Below are 19,374 nucleotides of genomic sequence, written 5' to 3' on the forward strand. Positions count from 1 at the left end.
TATATGCAAATGCGATTACCCAATAAAAATGCTTACAAGGGTGTGTGAACAGTGCATGCAGCCAATTGTAGAAGAGATACTCATATGAATAGATCTGTATACAGTATAAATGTAACCAAACTTAGAGAATAAATGAACAATCTGATCATCATATTGCTACTGTGTTGTTCCTGTTCCAGCATGAAGGAATGAAAACCCCAGCAGATGCTAATGTTTTTTTCTGGAGCTGACTGTGGCCCAAATTTTATCCCAGCTGTGCAAATTCAGTTCTCTGGCTTCAGCTGAACAGGCAAAGAGAGTAGGATTTGGCTGGATTACATCATTTCCTGAGGTAGATGTACCTAAGAAATAACTCTCTAAGCTGACTGGAGGTTTGCTGTGCCAAAAAGTTTGCCTGATTTTTCTAATTATGCCAGCTGAACCAATAAAACATTGCCACTTCCTATAAACCTTATATTACATCTGACTTTGATATGAAGAGGGAGGACTGGATAGACTACAGAGCACTAAGGGTATAAGTAGGTCCACTGATAATAAGAGGAACAAACCTGTTTGAAATAAAAACAACAATACACAATGAATCTGCACTTTCCCTGAAAATCTTTTCCCTTTGAGGACCCTTGGGCACAAACTGCAGAAATACTCTCAGTGTCAGAGTTTATATATATATCAGTGCAGATGGCCTAACAGAGCTGAAGTATCTGAGTCACATCCTAGATGACACAGAATCTTTTGGGAGAAAGGAACAAAATAACCTCTTGCCTCAAGTAAAACACTCTGTTTGCTACTGCGTTTTATAGAAGCTTAATGCTGACATGATAGAGCGATGATCTTCTATGCAACTGCTGACTGGGGAATAAATCAAATGCACAGCTATGAAACTTCCTATGTGATTTGTATTTCCTGGAGACTAGTAAGGAAATTTCTTCAGAAAAGGGAAAGCTTATGAATTTAATTTAAAATATAAATACACACTCTAATTTAAAAAAAAAAAGTTCAAAATATGTATTTCATAACTTTAAAAGGTTGTATGTCAATAATCAAAGTCAGTAGCCTATATCATGTAACAGAAGCAAGGCAATATAATCATAAGTACAAATATGCATTAAGATACATGATACAATGGATATTAAGAATGAAACAAAGAATAAATAACAAGACAGACATAGCCTCAAGGAATACAAGCAGGGATAGAATTGTTCTTTCAGTAAGGTGGAAAACAGGCTGTTCTTGTGTGTGTTTTTATCATTTCCTTGTAAGTGACATGTTTAATCTTGACAGTCATTACTTTTGCAGTCAGGATACCTGAGATCACTGGTATGACACATCAGATTCTCAGCAGTGCCAGAACAGTTTGGCTCACTCTATGGAGAGGAATACGTACAGCTTGGAGTATTCCCTGTGTTGTCCTGACTCAGCCCATCATCTAAACTAACAGAATCCTTAGGTTTGCCTGAAGATCCTGTGAACAGAGCAGGGGTGTGCTCCCAGCAGAGACCAGGAGAGCATCTGTTAGGACACAAGTGGCTGTAAAATGCAGTAGCAATGCAACCAGGCAACCAGGGCACACCAGCAAAACTTGCTGATAAAAACAAAGGGGTTGGAAAAAGGACACACTTTCAAAAACCACCTGGATACATTTTTCTCTTTCTTCTCTTTTAACCTTTTAAGAAGATAAACCCATACCAAATCCCAGTGACGTTAGAAACTTGACTTTATGGAGAATGGTGGAGCAGTTTGCTTTGTTCACCTGTGCATAAATATGTGTATACCAGCTGTATAAATACTGTGTGGAGTGTGCTTTGCCACAGGGAATATAGGATGGAAAAAGGGCATTGCCGTGCCCTGTCTGCAGGGGCTGAGAGCGACTGACCCCAGGGCTGCTGCAGGGGCAGGGCACCCCTCCTGGGGCCTCAAGAGCCTTGGGGACCAGTTTGCCAGCGGCACTCTTCAACCCTTTACATGTAATCTTGGGCAGGAGTCAGGTTACCTCATTGAGGTGGATTAACCTGTGCTCCACTAAGTTATTTTGAGGTGGAAAACTTGTGATTTCATTTGCTGTGCATGTTTGCAGTAAGGGATGGGCTTGTTCTGATCCAAATTCCTGTCTGGAAAAAAGAAGGAAGGAACTATTAAAAGAAAGGTAAAAACAAAGTCCCAGCCCTTTCAAGGCACAATCTTCGTTGCTGTTCCAATTGCAGAAATGCAACAGAACTGCAAAGTCCTCTCAGAAAGGGCTTCCCAAAGAGGCAGGAGTCCCATGCTGCAGGTACATACTTCGCTGTCTTACCCCTGGAGTAATGGGGATGCTGGTGAATTGCCAACCCCGGAGCAGCAGCTGCCCTGTGTGTATGGCACAGGGTGGTGACAGTCCCTCTCCGCACAGGGGTGGACTGACAGAAATCACACTTGGCAGCCCCTTTTCTCTAGGAGTCAGGAAACACCTCACATTGGGGTGGGCATTCTCCTTAGGGGCTTTACCAGGAGCAAGGCTTTTCCTGCAACTGGTACTCACATCCAGCAGGGCCCTGTGGGGTTAATAGCCTGTACCTGAAGGTCCCCTGGTGAAGGGGGTCCTCCTCCTTATGTATTTCTCAACATTTCTTGGGAGGACACTCCTGGTCAATTTTGGGTTAGGCCCTGGGAAGGACACAACCTCCTTCTTTCTGGGACTCTCAGAGCTCCTGTACTGCTAACATTTTGCAGCATTTTCAACAGTTTGTGACAGCCATGGTGCTGTTTTGAGTGGGAAAGGCTATCAGAAGACTAGTTGTTCTCTTTCTTCCCTCCCAAAAAGCTCTTACAGCATGGATGAACTGGTTGCAGCATATTCAGATAAATTTGTTTCATCCTGTACTGATTACTCTGAGTCCTTGTAAAAGGAGCTTTCAAAGAGCTGTGTGGGGCACAATTGGCTAGATTATTTATTATTTAATGGTATTTGTGACTGAATCATGTACGAGAAATTATTTGCAGTATATTACATTAATTGCATCTTTTATATAAACTTTTAAAAACCATAGTTGCCAGGATTGATGCAATTTGCTACTGGGTGACTTTATTATGGGCATATTATCTCTGAATCCTTACCTTGGCCACATCAACAGGTCAGATTAATCTCAATTAGCCTAAAGTGAATTGACAACTAAGAGAAATAAACCTGACTTTAGAAAAATGGTTCCCTCTTTATTTTTGCTATCATAAATGCAAGAAAAATTGTGATTCTCATTCTTTGTGTGTAATTTCCAGCATACAAAGGCCTGGTGATCTTGTGATATGTGCTGGAAAAATCATGTAATAACACCAACATTCCAGAATGAATGAACCAAGGTAGGGTAAATTCTCCTTGTCTCTGGTAATTTTGAACCACTGTACGTTCCTCAGATGTGCTTCCTCAGTTGAGTAAGTGAGGTGTCCTTACTGAGGCATCTGGAATGCACAGGGATCTCTTCAGCTGGGTGGATGAACCGTAAAAATGAGTCTCTAAGCCATTCTTTTAGTTTCCTGAAAGTCTCAGAGATTAGTCACAGTGCATATCTGTATTCTCCTGTGAGGTAAATTGAGATCCTGCTAGTATCATGTCCACTGTAATTATATTGGTGTAAAGCTGACAAGTTCTTCCATGTGTCTTGGAGTGCAGGCTGGCCTTGATGACCTTGTGGCTTAGGGTGGCTGTTTCATGTGAAATTCTGCTTCAGGAGTGCTTCTTTGGTTCTGGAAGTGCTTCTCTGGTACTGAGGCAGAAGAGCTCATGAGCTTTGTGAAGCTTGCAGGAGTTGAGTGGACTCGAACTCTCCTTTGCCCTTTCTCTGCAGTAGACTCTGAGCATGGAGAGCTAAGAAGCGGCAGAGGAGAGTAGATCACACAGTCTTTTTAATCAGCTGAAGCCTTCCTTGTGCCAAATAAGCGACTGATGATTTAAATCTATTTTATAGTGCAGTTATGTCACAGGAGAATATAGCCCATACTGGTTACTATGAAAAAATTCAACTCTATCCCAGCCAAAACCAGCACACAGTGACTAACAAACTCCATTTTATTTTATAAAAGCCCAGATAATATTGGAAATCTAAAAATTGTTTAGGTTGAAAATTTACTTATGATGGAATCTCAGCTGGGATTGAAATACTGTTTATTGAAATACCGTTCAGTAAAATCCTGTACAGTATTACTGAGGAATGGATAACATTGTTCCCATAGCTTCCTTGCTAAATGTAAAAGTTAGATCAAGTGTACTGTGACAACTTCTTTATTATGAATGCTGTAAAATTACTCCTTGCCATGAAGTATGTGAGGTAATGTTTTGCATTATCGTCAGTTGGCCAAATTTAGTGCAATTACAATGCTAATTTCCTGTAAAATAGCAGGTATATGAATAATGGACCTTAATTATCATCAGGATGTGGTCATAAAGCACAAAAGCATTGATAGTGGAACAAATGATAAAACTACGTCAGGTAGGATAATCTCATTCTACAGAATATTGCAATACAACAATTAATGTGAATAAGGAATTCAGTTCTGTTGTGGCAGGAGGTCATTTTATGAAGGTGTTTATTTTGCCTTTTCTGCAGATTTTCATGTTATGGCTGTGCTGCAGTTGGCAGCTGTGTGCTTCAGTAGCTGTGACATTGAGTAATGAGAGAAAGCTCAGTTTTGGCCCCACACCTCTCCAGAGGTCAGATAAACAGGAATGAGAGTTTTTGACTGACTCCTCACTGAGTCAGGGAACAGCTGCAGAGTCCACATCTGATAGTCTCTGAAACAAAAGCCAGTTTCAAATTTGCTTCAGAATCGTGGTCCACTCAAATCTTTCTGTATTTTTTTTTTAAGTCAGTGAATCCCAGTGAATCCTTGTAGGTAGACTGGTGCAAATGCAGAAGCAATGGTTTCGTTTCAGGACTGGCTACTAAGACTTTACACATTTTCATTTTGTGAGACTGTGTGACATACCCACAATTACTCTGTTTAAGAGTTCCATTTTTGATTGCCTAAACATCCTTTGCTTTCTTGAAACAGAAGTAGGCAAAAGTGGGATTTTATTTGTATGCATGGTTGTAACAGGAGGAGAGTAGTTAGAGGCAGGCAGAATAAGTTTCTGTCTATTTAAGAAAATCCAAACCAAATTATTTTAATAGTGGAAACATTTTCTGGTTACTCATTATCAAATTGTAGTTATAAATAGGAGTTATAATGAATGCCAAAAGAAATCTGAGGCTCAAGAAGGAAGATAATTTTTGAAGCTATATGGAGCAAAGAAAAATTTGACAGTCATGACCACTGCAAAAACGTACCTCCTGTGCATTTATAATTATTATTATATTAATAATGCTTGAATAGAACTAGTCTCCTTTTCTGTTATAAAACTCTGTCTTAATCTGGCTTGTTGCCAGAAAGTGGCATTTTTTGGTTTTTTGTTGTTTTTTTTTTTTTTTGCAATGGTTGGAATAAAACCTACTGAAGAGGTAAAAAGCTCCCTTCTTTCAGTTTGTTTTTTACTATTATAAAGTGTGGCTTCCATTTTTGAGTTCTGTTATCAGCCCAGCTCCTGAGCTGTGCCACAAACAGCCCTAAACCCTTCAATAAGTGTTTTCAGAATATAAATGTAGTTTAAAGACTGTCTTTGTTTAAGAGGCAAATGAATTGCTGGAAGTGGATTCAAAGCTGAAATCTGAATAGACACATCATTTCAGGTTACAGTTTATATGTTGCTGATAATTACAAAGCATAATCGAAAAGTGATTATTAGTCATTTGTTATTTACACAGCAGAGTTTTAATATGTTGTGTGAAGAAGGAATAAAAATAAGCTGGTCATGAAAAAATTGAGCTATGTAACAAGAACCTGAGTTGAGAGCAAAGGTATGAATGCCCATTAATTCAATATTGAAATTAGACACTAAAACTTTGAATGCTGGTGGTTTTTTTCAGCTGGAATAACTTTTAAGTGAATGATTTCTCTGCTGCAACTTATTCGTGTTCCAACTATGATCAGATAAGAAAAAAATTAATTAAGTGATGTATAAACAAATCTTTTTATGTGGAATGGATGCTCGTAGGTTTGGGAGTAAGTTAAGGGCAAAGTTCATCCTCAGGATCTGAAAGTCAGGAATAGTTGAGTGGCTCACTTTGAAGTACCTGGAAAGGAACACTTTTGACAGCAAACCTGTTCATCCACGTCTGTAAACTGTGAGCCCAGAGCCCTCTGGTGTTGCTGTTGGTGTAACAAACATTAACCATCTACACCAGCACAGTTCGGGTGACCTGCTGGTATTCTGACCTGTCATGAAAGACCTGCCAAGACAATCACTTTCTCACAGCCAATCATTTATTGACTCTATTATTTATCTACGGTTTTAAAAGATGGTAATTTGTTTTTGACAAAGAGAAGCGGTATAATTTATCCTAGTTTTTAGGAGGGTTTACTTGGGACCAATTACCCAATCTGTGTCATCAACAACGCAGAGCAAAGATAGGTCCTGTGTAAAGGAAAATTTAGGAAGAATGCAAGTCTGCTCTACTACATCCATTGCAGTGTTCTGGTTTACATTTACTCCATGTCTTGTTTCAAGATCTTTTATTTTGTCTTTAATGCCCAAAGCATGTTGTTCCCTGTCCTCCTTTAGAACTGAGGGTTCCCATTTGCTCTTTCCCAGCACTGGGACTGCATCTGTGATAGAGATCCCTCCTTCTTCCAAGGCAGGGTCTCCAGTACTTCCTCAGCCACAGGTTTGGTGTGCCTCCATGATTTACCTTGGCTTATGGGCCTCTTGTTTCCTGTCTCCCCATGCCAGGACTGAAGCCTGTCAGTGCCCTTGCTTCTATTTCTGTTTTTTCTTTTCTTCTTATGCCACCAAACTCTGCTGTCCCTGCCATTATCACCTCTCAGTCTTCCCATGTGACATGTCTCTCCTTCTTTCCTTCCTCATTGTATTAGTTTTTTCTCTTTCAGCATATGAAGTGGCTGGTGGTACAGACTTATTACATACAGGGATCTCCAAGACAGAGGGTATCTTCTGGGATGCTGAAATACAGATTTTGTATGGGAATACAGGCTTTGTATGGGAAAACAACTAATGATCTTGAAGCAACATGCAGGAAATCTGCCATTTCAGAAGGTTAATGGTGAGCAAGGAGCTGCTGTGGACCAACAAAGCACATAATAATTGATTTTCTATTATAGACATTATTTCCCTTCTGCAGAATTTACAGGAGAATAATAATTTCCTAGCCTGCCTGGTAAGGCTAGAAAATCTGTTACACACCGAACTGGTCATGAATTCAGTGGCAGTGCTGCATTGGGAAGCCTGGTGAGTTAGCTGGGAAGGAAGGCACAGAGCAGTGTGCCACCTGGAGCCCGCACTGGGAAGCAAGAGAGCCCAAAGCATGGAAAAAACTAACAATATGTTAACAGGAAGCTGGGACGGAGGTCGGGACTTCTGCCAGCAGGAAGTATGGTGGTGTTAGCGATTCTCACGGAAAACTCAGTGCCTGCTTTTGAAGGGGGAAGTATAGGAGTGGGTATTGCTCTGTGAAAGAAAAACAGGTGTGAGAGCAGCCTGAGCTGCTGCAGGGCACCCGCAGGAAGCCTGTGTTGTTACCCTGTTAATCCCACTGTTGAGCCACCCAAACTGTAGGGCAGGAGAAAGGTTTAGTAAAAAAAACTTCAGCTTTTTACTGTTCCCCTTACAAATCCTAGAGCAGTTACTCGTAAGAGGTTGCCTGGCACTGTACAATGTACAGTCAGAGCTGTGGTGGCTGGTTCCAAGTACCCTAAAGTACTAAAGCTGAGCAGAGTCAGGAAAATTCCACAAACGCCAGAAGTTTATGTCCAAAAAGGAGGCAGAGGAGTCCTGCAACTTTATCCGAAGGGGGGAAAGAGTCCACCAGGGCACACAGCTGTGGGGTTTTCCTTCTCAGGGTTTCAGAGGGAGCGGCCTCTTTTTGTCCTAAACTCCAGGCACATGCTGCCCTCCTCCTTCCCCCACTGGCTGAGGCAGTAGGAAGGCACAGCCTTCCCGAACTGCCCACCACATACCCGCCCTTGACCCTGCTGTTTTACCCCAAAGCGCAGAGAGCCAGGGTGTGCATTCCCCTGTCTGTGCCAGGAGCCTCGCTGCCCAAAGTCAGCAGAGACATTGGGAGCCATTGCAAAGACATTGACACCCAGCCCTTCACCCATCAAATTGTCTGTACTTGACATGAGCTTCCCTCTCAGTAGTAACTGCATAGATTTACAACAGTGCAATTTCAGAGATTTATTTATTTGCACTGGGCATTTGCATTTATAGATATGTTGCAGTGGGCTCTAAAACAAGAGCTGACTTTTGACTGGTTTGAAATACTTTAGATAGTTCATGCCAGTCAGGTAAGGAACTTTCAGGGCCACAAAACATGTGCAGACTCAGAGTGGTGCTTGCTTTCTGAGAGTTCACTAATTCATGACATCTGAAGTGATGTGCTCGGAACACTTCCAAGTGTTTGTTTTTGAGGTTTTTTTTTTTCATTCAAAGGAGTAGCAAAGCTCTGTGGGGGTTAGGTACCACAGCTTACATTGGCTTTTGACCCAGAACTTTATTTTATGGAGCCAGCAACTCTCACGCAAGGGATTCATTGAAAAGTCAAAGCAGAGGTGCTGTAAAATGCTCAAAATTTATTAATCATAATTGCTTTCTTGGTGTCTTAAGGAACAAAAATAAAATAATATTCAAAACCAAAAGAAACTATACCATACCCAGACAACATGACTGAGAGTAAGAAATAGGATAACATTTAATTCTGAAAGAAATGACCCAATAAATCAGTATTCAAAAAAAAAATAATAAATAGCAGTGGTTCAACCTTTTAAAGTTTCCTAGGAAAGAATTTACAATTATTATTATTATTATACTTTTAAAAAAAATCCTTCATATGCCTCTGCTGGCAAATATATATATTTCTTCTGTAAACAGTTAACCACATAAAACAAAATAAAAAAATCTATATTTTCATACAGCTACTATGCTGATGGTGTTATGTAAACAAAAAGTAGTGTGCAGCAGCTACTCACAATAGGACTTTTTCCTTTTCCTCACAAAAACATGTAGGGAAATATGTCCATCATAAATTCTTCAAAATATTGAAGTTTATAATTTTGAAAAGATATGGCTTTCTGTCCTCTAAGTTTTCCTCAACGAAAAAAAAAAGAAACATATAGAAGCAGAGGGGTACAGTTTTCCTTGGATTTGGTTTGTTTTCTGGATTTGTCTTTTGATTTTTCTCTGTGAACTGGAATGAAAATGTTATTAAAAGTCCAGCATTTCTCAGAAGATAAATGTACAGAAAATGTCAAGATGAACTTGTGCTGTACCTCTCAAGGTGTAAAAAAAATAAATAAAAACCAATGGGAGATAATGAAATTATATTGATAATGAAAACTGAAATTCTGTAGACAGACCTACTTGGGTTTTATGAAGAAAACATCATCTGTTCATCCAAAATTTTAGCTGCTCTTGACACTTTTGTATTTTTTGAAGTTTCTTTATTTAGTCTTATGCTCAGCCCTTGTTTGAGGACTTCTCTCTAGTTCTAATTTTTGATATTTGTTTGCTCCTGAGAGGTCTTTATCTGCTGTGTCTCCTGTTGGGTGTTGTCTTGGGTAATGCACTCAGCACCCACACAGCTGCATTTCTCCACGTAGGTGTAGGAGTGCTCGAGGGAGGTTCCGTCACTGCACGTCAGAGTCACCTTTCTTTTGCTGGTCTTGATTTCCTGACAACACGAGCATTTGTGCACCATCGTGTTTGTCATTTGAGAATATCTGATTGGAAAATCAATGAAAGAGAAAGACTCAGAGTTTATGTGAGAAATAACATTGCCCCTCCCACCCTTCACAAAACAACCAGAAGTTGTGTGCTTGCATGTGGGACTATTGCTCAATATTACCATTCTTACAGTACTGAGGTGAAATACAAGTAAATTGCACCTCATTGTAAAAACTGATGACTCTAAGTCTTCATTAAGGCACAGAAAAAGGAAAGAATTATTACAGATCCCATAATGAGACAGTGCAGCAAGGGAATAATGAGAAACAAATAACCTCAGTTTTAAATGGGCAAAATAGGAATTCAGGTCTATTCACTGTGACACTGAACAGGCTGATAAACACTGATTCTCGAGGTAATCAAGCTAGTACAATGTAACATTACGTAGCACAATGGAAACAGTTGATGACTGGGTGGATGTTGGACACATCAAAAAAACACTTGTGATTTGCATGATGTAACTGGTGTAAAGAGCAGAAGACAAGAGGCCACAATTATCTTTTATGCCACTTACCGTGAGTAAGCATCACAGCTGCCTTCACAGTATGTTATCTCAACAGGTGCAGGAGATACACAGCCATTATAGTTGATGACAGTAGTCATATTGTGCTTCATACAAACTGAGGTCATCACAAAGCAAAGGAAAATAGGTTAAAATACATGTGCGTGTAAATAGATAGCTGTCTACCATATAATAGTTTGTAACTGAACACTAAGGTGGATGGAGCTGAAATAGGAAACTCAGTCACGGTGCATTTTTCTTTTAATTGCTGAGGGCCAAATGAAGACTTGCTGTTTGTTTTATCAGTGGATGAAACTTTTGCTTTTTCTTATGCATCTAGGTGCAGGATGCAGAAATTTAGAGCAGTACTGTGGCAACTGCTCGATGCACACCTGTCTCTCAGAACTGGCTTCACTTTCCGCCTTAAAGAGGATCTATCTGTGGAAATTGGAGAACAGTCACAGTCCTCATCCTCCCACAAAAATTCCACTATTTAACAGTAGGGGATGGGAAAATTCTCCATCGCTTTCACAAGGACCTAAAATGCATAGTGGAAATGTCCTGTTCCTTTCTTTTCCACATGTTTCCTTTCTTGCTCCAGTGAAGCAGTGAACCAGAACCTGGTCAGCTCACTTCTGTCTATGCACCCATTGTGCAAAACAGGCTAATATACCTATTAAGGTACATATAATCAATACTTTATAACAAAATTATTATTACTTACGTTTCGGTATTCTTCGGCACACTAAACAGCAACCATCGTCAGATAACCTGACATCATCCTTAAGTGGGAAAACAAAAAAGATAACTCTGGTTTCATTTCTGCATACTAAAGCAGACTTTTTCTGCTTCCTAATTTTCTCTGGCACCAGAGACTGTGTATTTTTTTGTGTATTGACATGGAATCTAACTTCAAGCAAGGCTAAATATTAAGGGCACTTCACTACTTTAATGTTAATAAGTGTTATTTGAAAATTGAAATGGAGGAAAACCCTCAGTTCAGTAGTATAATTTCAGCAAGCAATAAAGCTCGTAGCACATGTAAGACAAAATACTGTGACCAAAGGCAGTAGAGGTGAAGGATTATAACAGACTGGATAACAATGAATAACTGAATTGCCAGAGGCTAATTTTTGCTTCTAGGTCACTTGATACTTTTAGGAATCCAAAATATTAAGCTGTATCCTTTTCTCTAATGTCCAATCCACAGTGAGGATTGATATATCACTCATTTTAATTTTTTTGCTTTTCTGAGATAAAATTTGACTGGGACCAGGTTCAGAGAGGATGAAAGGAGAGCTACTTCCTGCATGATGCTTCTGCTAGTTATTTTCATTGGACACCATGATCCTCCTATCACTGCTGTTAGGCACTGCAATCTTTCCAAAAATGAGAGCTGGTAGAACAGCACTTACTGGATCACACTCATCAGGGTTAAAGGCAGGACAGCTTGCCTCTTTGATGACTTGAATGAAGTGATCAGCATGCTTTTCACACGTGTAAACAGTACAGTTATCACCAGGTGGATTCCAATGTTCTCCTTCCTGAAAGTAGTCAAAATTAAAGCAAATTAAAGTCTTCTTATATAAAAATGAAACAAAAGCACTGCAATGTCTTATTTTTATTGTGTATAGTAGTTTGATTATGCCCAACAACTTCCTTGAATTTCAGCTGATAATTATTTGCCATATCATACTGTTATTGAGTGTTTTTCATTAACCAAGTGAAGAGGCTCTATTTTTATCTGGGTATAGATGTGCTTTTTGTGTGAATGGGGTAAGTACATGGTCTCATTTGGAAAGAATAATTTGCATTTCAATAGCTTTGTCATTAGAATTTATGCATGTGTCAAAATGCCTCCACTGATAAAATTATCCTTTTGAGCAAAATGAGTGCTACATTTTCAGAGCTGGAGGCAAACAAAAGCCCATTGCTTTCACCTATGTATTTTCCTATGTTAATTTCTGCAAGCCATTGTTTAGTGTCATACCACAGTTGCTTCCAGAAATCTTAGAAGTGGTATTTTGTGGTGTAAGGTACTGCTTAGGCTGTGTGGAAGCTGTCCAGTCCCTCCCTGAGTAAGCATTTATCTAATATGGGAAAAGAAGGAGGAAATAAATGTGACAAATACGAGGAGAGGGAAGAGTGGAAAGACTAGCAGAGTTCCCCAAAAGTGAACTGAACCAGAGGTAGTTACATGGAGCACGTGTGTAATGTTGTCTCCCAGCGTCACTACACAAGCTGCTGCCTTGCATGTGCCACAGCACTGTCCAGGTTCCACTGTGTATTTATAGCCCTGTTTTGAAAGAAACAGAGAGACAACATTAAGAACTGGTGGTGGCTCGAGCTGAGCGGGCTAGGAATTTCTGACAGCAGAGGAGCACTCACCAGCGGGCAGAATGTGTCACAGATAATGGGCTGGCATGTGACCCAAGGGTGGTGAGGGATTGAGGGAGAGGATTCAGAGCAGGTACATTCTTCACAGGGGCCTGATGGAATGGCAGCTCCAGGCTAGGGGAAGTTGGAATAACCCATTATTAGTCAGATAAATAAGCTGCTCTGTGTATACATGTCACAGAAAATACAAAGATGAGCTATGTATAGGCTAAGTTATCCTTAAATACCATTCTGGTTGTTCTATTTAAGCAGAGTTTCTGGTTGGTAATATTGATTTTGGAATCAAATTCTGCTAATATAGGAAGGAGAGCAGAAAATGCTTTTGCTTGTACAGGAGGGTGTTAACCTCAGTGAAATAATGAATAATGTTTTATCTCAGGCCTTCCTACAAAATATGGACAGTGATAGATGTCTCAAAAACAGTGCACTGTGAAATATGTGAAGGTGTATTTTTATAGTGAATAACTGTGTACTTACTGCATAATAGGTTTCGTTGACTACACAGCCCTGTCCTGTAAAGAAAGAGGAAGGCGGTGTAAGTTTTAAGAGGCAGAAACACATGAGAAAACTTCTGTTTTGTAACCTACACCCAGCTTTGTAGGCCTGTGTGGCCTTAAAATGCTCATTCACGACAAGGCCCAACATGATAATACAGATAATTTGCGTTTCTCTTACAAGGTTTTTGTAACTTAGAAAAATACAGCAGTAAACAGCACATTAAGAGGGTGCATAATACTTACTGCATTCAAAGATAGGACAGCAGTTTCCAGGTGGCATTATTGTGATTATTTCCTGTCCCTCTAAGCACTGGGGTGTGATATCAGGGCAGAGGCTTGTGTTGCAGTCTGTTTCATAAAAAATTAATAGAAAATAATAAGCTCAGAATTTTTTAATTAAAACAATTTTGTTTTACATGAACTTCTGAAGTTTTCCCATGGTGTTTAGATATGGTGTTTACAAAAGATAGTTTAATTACTAATTCAGTCTATGTGCCAAGGTGTTTCCAGTGTGATTGGGCTTTCCCATAACCTTTGTAAAACAAAACACTGAGAAGAACAGAGTGATAATTGCTGGAAAGAGATAATGTCAAACAGAAATTTGTGCCAGTGGGGAAATCTGATGACTTGTCTGATAACTGGCTCTGGAACTTTCTTGAGAAATTTTTAAATAGTCATGACTATTTTTTAAAGTTAATTTTCCTAATACTGGCCTTTGAAATAGAAAATGTTTTTAATGGTTTTTGAATATTGTTTCAGATAGTGGCAGTATTAAAGGCTTTCAATGTTAAATTATAGAAGATTTTCAGTTACTTTTCTATGTCTAACTATATAAATTATTTTAATCTTTAAATTTCTTATCTTAGGGCATTTACTGTATGCTCTGCAAGAATGCTCTAAAATGTGGGATGAGGGAGAAAAGCATTATTTTAAAATATATAAAATTATATTAAAATATATAAAAGCATCATATTATATTACATCAACGCAAAATATTAAAAAATGATAAATTATTGCTGTAGTTTCCTAAAATTAATACAGCGCAGTCCCCATGATAAAGAACTAAGACAGTACTTACAGCACTCAGTCCTAGTACAGCATGGATCTTCTGGTATCTGTATCTGAACAGGCATGTAACCTGGTTCTTCACAAAATACTTGCTGTGTCAGAGAACATTCGTGTTTTGTACACTTCACCTGAAGAGTATTTTTGTCACAGACACATTCCTGGCAATCTTTTGTCCATTTTTCTCCTGGCTAAATCAAAAAGAAAAACACAGACAAAGGACAGGAAAAAAAATGAAATATAAAAATAAACCAAAACTATTTTATTTGCTTCTAGTTGACATATTCATGCATATAGTGATAACTGATTTTATTAGTTTCTTCATATTTTGTAGGACACCCTCAAAATACTTATTAGGGGAAGATACTGGAGGCCATTAAAGATTCGGAGTTCACAAAGCTATTACTTTCTATTTGTTAATAGTGTTACTATGAGGGTTACAGGAGTTTTATGGGAGAAGTGATTGAGCCTCACATCCATTTTTGAGAAAGAAATGATCATATGACATACTCATTTTCACATTAGGTTGCTGATTTCTCTGCAGCTGAGGAGCTAAGAATGCAGGCTATGAACACAATAAGCAACAGGTAAACTTCGTTATCCATCTCTCCCTTCATTTCTAGTCATTTTAGTAAGCCAAATTAGTGGAAATGAAATAAGCATAAATGCCTAACTTGCACTACTACCATCTCTCTCTTTCTTTTTTTGTTTAAGCTTTTTTTTTCTGTGTGAGAGGTTATTGAAAGAATATTTTATCACTTACTGTTGAATTTCTTAGGGGTGCTATAGCACTCCTTATTTTTAAGACTAAAAGTGAACAAACATTTGTGACAAAGCTTTGGTTTAGTGGAACACTAAATATCATCTTGTTTCACTTGTCTGTGTTCATTAAGCCACACTCATTGTGATACTCACCCATCTGGACATTCCATTTGGTTCTCTGCAGACTGGAAAGAAAAAGAAAAAACAGACAAACAAATGAATGGGTATTTACACCACTGAAAACTGAGAAAGGAGTACATATGTGCAGCTTCAAATAAAAATACTGTGAAGATAAAGCTAATAGGAAAATGAATATGCAGACTAATTTTGCTGAACAGTAGAGTTCTACTATCTTGGTGGGTCTCACATAAGGAAGGATGATGGGGAAAAAAAGGTAATATTGACTATTACTCAATTTGTAACTGGGGACACTTAGGGAGGCTGATTTGCAATGACCTGACCAGGTAGAAAATGACTATAGAACTCAGGCCTCCTGACTAACACTCCTGATCTCTATTTATTCTCCAAACTAGCTATAGATGACTTACCACATTCAGAGACACAGATGTTGCTCTCTGCACGCAAGAGTGTCATTCCTTCAGGGCAGAAACAGCCTTCAGTTACTCCATAGCCAGGACGCTCATAGCTGGAATGGGAAGAATATACGTGCTTGAGTACAGCACTTTTGTGGTGAGGCAGGTGACAGAGCAGCATGTCGTGTCAGACACAAGAGAGACAAAAAATTTACACTTCCTGAAGGGCAACAGGAAGCATATGTTCCTAGAGCTGACTGGTATTTATAAATCTTGAATAAATTTGTGGAATTCACAATACATTTCATTATGAAATAACTCAAATTTCTGAGGAAAGTAGATAAGAAAAACATAAGCAGGTGTTTCAGGGTGGGTTTTTTTTTGTTTTCCATACCTTTGGTCACAGGTAACTGGATTAATGGGCCCGCATGGCTTGTATACCAAGCTTGATGGACAGCTGAATGCTGTATGGAAAAAGACAATTAAAAATTGACAATAGGTGCTTTTTTTTCCCAGAAAAATTACTACAGCTTTGCCTTCTTCATCTGCAGCTTCTGTGAGAAAGGACCCCACTGGATTTTTGTAGACAGTAACCAAGTATCAGATATATTCATGTTTAGTGAATAAAACACTAATTTATTAGTGTTTAACACCATTTATCACACACATTTTGATTACTGCAATACTTACAACATGTATTGTTGGTCATTCCTCTCCAGTCAATGCAGACACCTCTAGCAGCACACTCTGTGGCATATATTTCCAAACTGGAACACTGCATGGATTCATCGTCTATGCGACATCCATCAAAAACACAACCTTTGAAAAATGGTTCTGGTGGTATCACTGTATGACATTCTGCAAAAACCCTGCAGGCAGTAAAGAAAGTAACCCCCTTCTATGTTAATGAGTCATTATACAAAGTCTGTTCCTGTCAGAAAACACTTTCCAGTTAATAGCATGTGACTCTGCTTCATAAAGGAAGGTATGAGAAACAAAACCTTAGGAATGGCCAGTAAACTAAGAAATCGGAAGTGTATTTTTTTTCTAAAGATGATAATGGTCATAGTATTTCTGTATATGTACACAACTTTTTATCAGTTTGACACCAGAAATTTAGTGTAAAAGACAACTGCACCAGATTGAGAAAAAAAGAAATTAGAAAAAAAATAGCTGTAGAAAATTCACACATAAAAATAGCTCCAAACTTACTGGATATTACAGAAAGCATGTATAAGAGGGCCTTTATAAGAAACTCATCTAAAAAAAGCTTTTGCCAACCTACAAAGGTAAAGGAAATATACCTATATATATTTATAGGAAATATACCTATACCAGGAAAAAAGCCTCTGCGCTTTTGGAACTCCATGTTTTAGGTAAAATGTACAAAGAACAAAGGACATTTCTCAGCTGTTTGTGTCTGTTCTCTTCACCTGTTTGGTAACTGCATTCTCTATGATTTGTACTGTAGACCCACTAGAAATTTAGAGTTCAGTCTTTGTTTAATAGTTAATAAGCATACTCTGGATGTATTGCATCCAGGGAGTATTGATTTTAGTACTTGCTGCATCCCTGATTTTCTGACTTTACCTCTCCTTGCTCAGCTATCTTTGGCACGCAAGTTATTAAGACCAGTTTCTTTTGCGAAGGCCTTTTACTACTTATCTCCTTTCTTTAAGCTGACATTTTCAGGTATTATCACATGTTAAAGCTATAGCTGTTACTTTGCTTGTGAGATACTGAGACAGTTTTGTCTAGAAAAAATGAATTTGTTTTCTTACTCGCTCAAGATAAGCTTGCAGAGCAGAGGTGTTTGACACTGCGGCTTTGGTGGAGGTGTTGTTATAGTTGGTGGTACTGGTATTCCATGGCACGACTTGTTGTCATCAACAATCCAGTGATGAGCCATTTGGGGACAGGAGGAAATTATCTTGCCACTTGGTAAGCGGCATTCATCTGCTTTATTGTTTGTACATGTTCCTGGAAGAGACAAGCTGCTTAAGTCTCACAAGCCACATCAGAGATGCACAATACATTCCTGGGCTGATATGTTTAGGTGTGATGTGCTCATGAAATGCATATTTTACCTTGCTTCATAGGGAGCAGTTTCTCTAGTTATATGAACTTTAGGTTATGGTAAAACAAACAGATGTAAAACCCTAGCCCCAAAGAAATACTGAGCCTTTGACATCCTACAGAAGTTGAAAAGCAGAACTGTACTCATTTCCATTTACTGCTGTCTAAAAATTTCTGTAAATTGTAAGACTGCATAGCCAGAGTGGATGAGAATAACCAAAGTAGGGGTGGGGAAAGAGGACCCCCTCCAATCTGAGCATTTTTCTTACCACATTGTCCTTCCGTATTGTTGCCAAATTTGCTGTATGGGAGCTTCACAGAGAAAATCAAACCACTAAAGGTGATGACAGCACCAATTTCTTCTATTTCAACAATCATATTGATGCCAAGAGTGGAGAAAGAAATGCCATCTTTTTTGAAGCCAGGTTCAACAATCTTTTTGTTGAAGTACATCTGAATGCAGGGTAAATAAAACGAAACAAAACAAAACACCACGTCAGAGTAAGTACTGCTTCTGCCTAATAGTTTTAAATAATACGTTTTCTAATCTTCATAATTATGCATAACTCTATATTGTTATTCATTACATCCAGTTCCCATTGGCATCCTAATGACAGCATATATTTGCATTGATATCTTGGCTTGTATTGCTATATTGCTAAAATGTGATAATAGTCTAAGTGGCCTCCATGTACTGTGTTTGTGCTGATTGTATGCTAATGCACAGTATTCTATGCATAGAAATCCAAGTATTTTCATTTTATCCCTCATGATTTTGTGTATTGGAAACATTTTTCATATGAAAATGGGTGGTAGCTTTCTTTAGCTGCAGAAACATCCCTGCCATTATTATGTAATAACTTTGCCAGATAATCATACCATCTCTGTATTACATAGTAATTGCCATTGCAAGAGTTTTCTGAATTCAAAAGAAAGTCAGGAAAACCCTTAGTGCCAGTTTTATGTAGTAGTGATCATATTTATTTGTTAAACTTTTCAATTTGTAGCCAGTATCTTATATGAGATAATAAAGCTAAACATATTAGCCAAATAGTTTTTTGTCAGAAGTTATTCTGCAACTCTCTCCTCACTGAATCAGGCTAAAGCAGGAGTTAAAATTGTCAGTTACTGTTTTCTTTTGCAGGGAATCACTGCAGCCAACATGTGTTTCTGACTGAGAATTTGGCATGGCACTGTAAGTTGGGAGTGCCTATTCAGACAAACTTTCCTCTCTCTCTATAAATTCTCTAATCAACTAATAGATTCTCCAGTGTAAGAGTGGGACTACCTTTTTAATTTAATTGGTTTTCGAACACTACTTTAGATCATGAATGTGAGGTAACAGTCTAAGTCACCCCTTTTTTTCAGCTATACCTTTCTTCACAGTAAGAAGTTGAAGGAGGAGTCATGTCAGGGCTGTGTGATGCCTGAAGTTGCATATGTAGAGAGAGCAGTCCCTAGCCATCCAGTGGATAAAGGATACATATCCATCTTCCCCCAAAAGAAGACTCCTGCTTGCAATTTGCATTTGTACGTCTTCAAAGTGTGTTTACATAAATGTATGGCACAATGTACCAGTTTTCATGAAATATGGATTTTGTTCTTATTTTCAATAATTGCAATCTTTTTTCTCCCCCCCACCCCAGTGATACCCTCTGTCCTGATCCACCTCCATGATGTGATATTCTAACAGACTGTATTGCAGAATAGCATTAGTAAGGCTTAGAGACGCTACTTCCT

The 19,374-nt window shown here is 38.6% G+C and overlaps 1 protein-coding gene across 2 annotated transcripts in view; it reads right to left on the reverse strand.

Annotated features, from left to right (window-relative positions):
• Positions 1-8,632: 8,632 nt before the first annotated feature.
• Positions 8,633-19,374, reverse strand: part of MUC5AC (mucin 5AC, oligomeric mucus/gel-forming) — a 51,555-nt gene continuing 40,813 nt past the window's right edge. For both annotated transcript variants that reach the window (XM_088057841.1, XM_088057842.1), the window contains 15 exons: positions 17,904-18,087; positions 17,340-17,538; positions 16,249-16,427; positions 15,953-16,022; positions 15,574-15,671; positions 15,179-15,210; positions 14,277-14,454; positions 13,442-13,546; positions 13,179-13,213; positions 12,693-12,815; positions 12,502-12,600; positions 11,720-11,848; positions 11,029-11,086; positions 10,317-10,422; positions 8,633-9,798 (listed from right to left, as the gene is read on the reverse strand). In XM_088057841.1, coding sequence (XP_087913967.1) covers positions 9,567-9,798; positions 10,317-10,422; positions 11,029-11,086; positions 11,720-11,848; positions 12,502-12,600; positions 12,693-12,815; positions 13,179-13,213; positions 13,442-13,546; positions 14,277-14,454; positions 15,179-15,210; positions 15,574-15,671; positions 15,953-16,022; positions 16,249-16,427; positions 17,340-17,538; positions 17,904-18,087 — 1,827 coding nt within the window. In that variant the 3' untranslated portion in view covers positions 8,633-9,566. The remainder of the gene's footprint in view (positions 9,799-10,316; positions 10,423-11,028; positions 11,087-11,719; positions 11,849-12,501; positions 12,601-12,692; positions 12,816-13,178; positions 13,214-13,441; positions 13,547-14,276; positions 14,455-15,178; positions 15,211-15,573; positions 15,672-15,952; positions 16,023-16,248; positions 16,428-17,339; positions 17,539-17,903; positions 18,088-19,374) is intronic.

Source organism: Pseudopodoces humilis, chromosome 7 (assembly GCF_049639895.1).
Source record: "Pseudopodoces humilis isolate 2021_Gansu_Grassland_sample_001 chromosome 7, ASM4963989v1, whole genome shotgun sequence".
NCBI lineage: Eukaryota > Metazoa > Chordata > Aves > Passeriformes > Paridae > Pseudopodoces > Pseudopodoces humilis.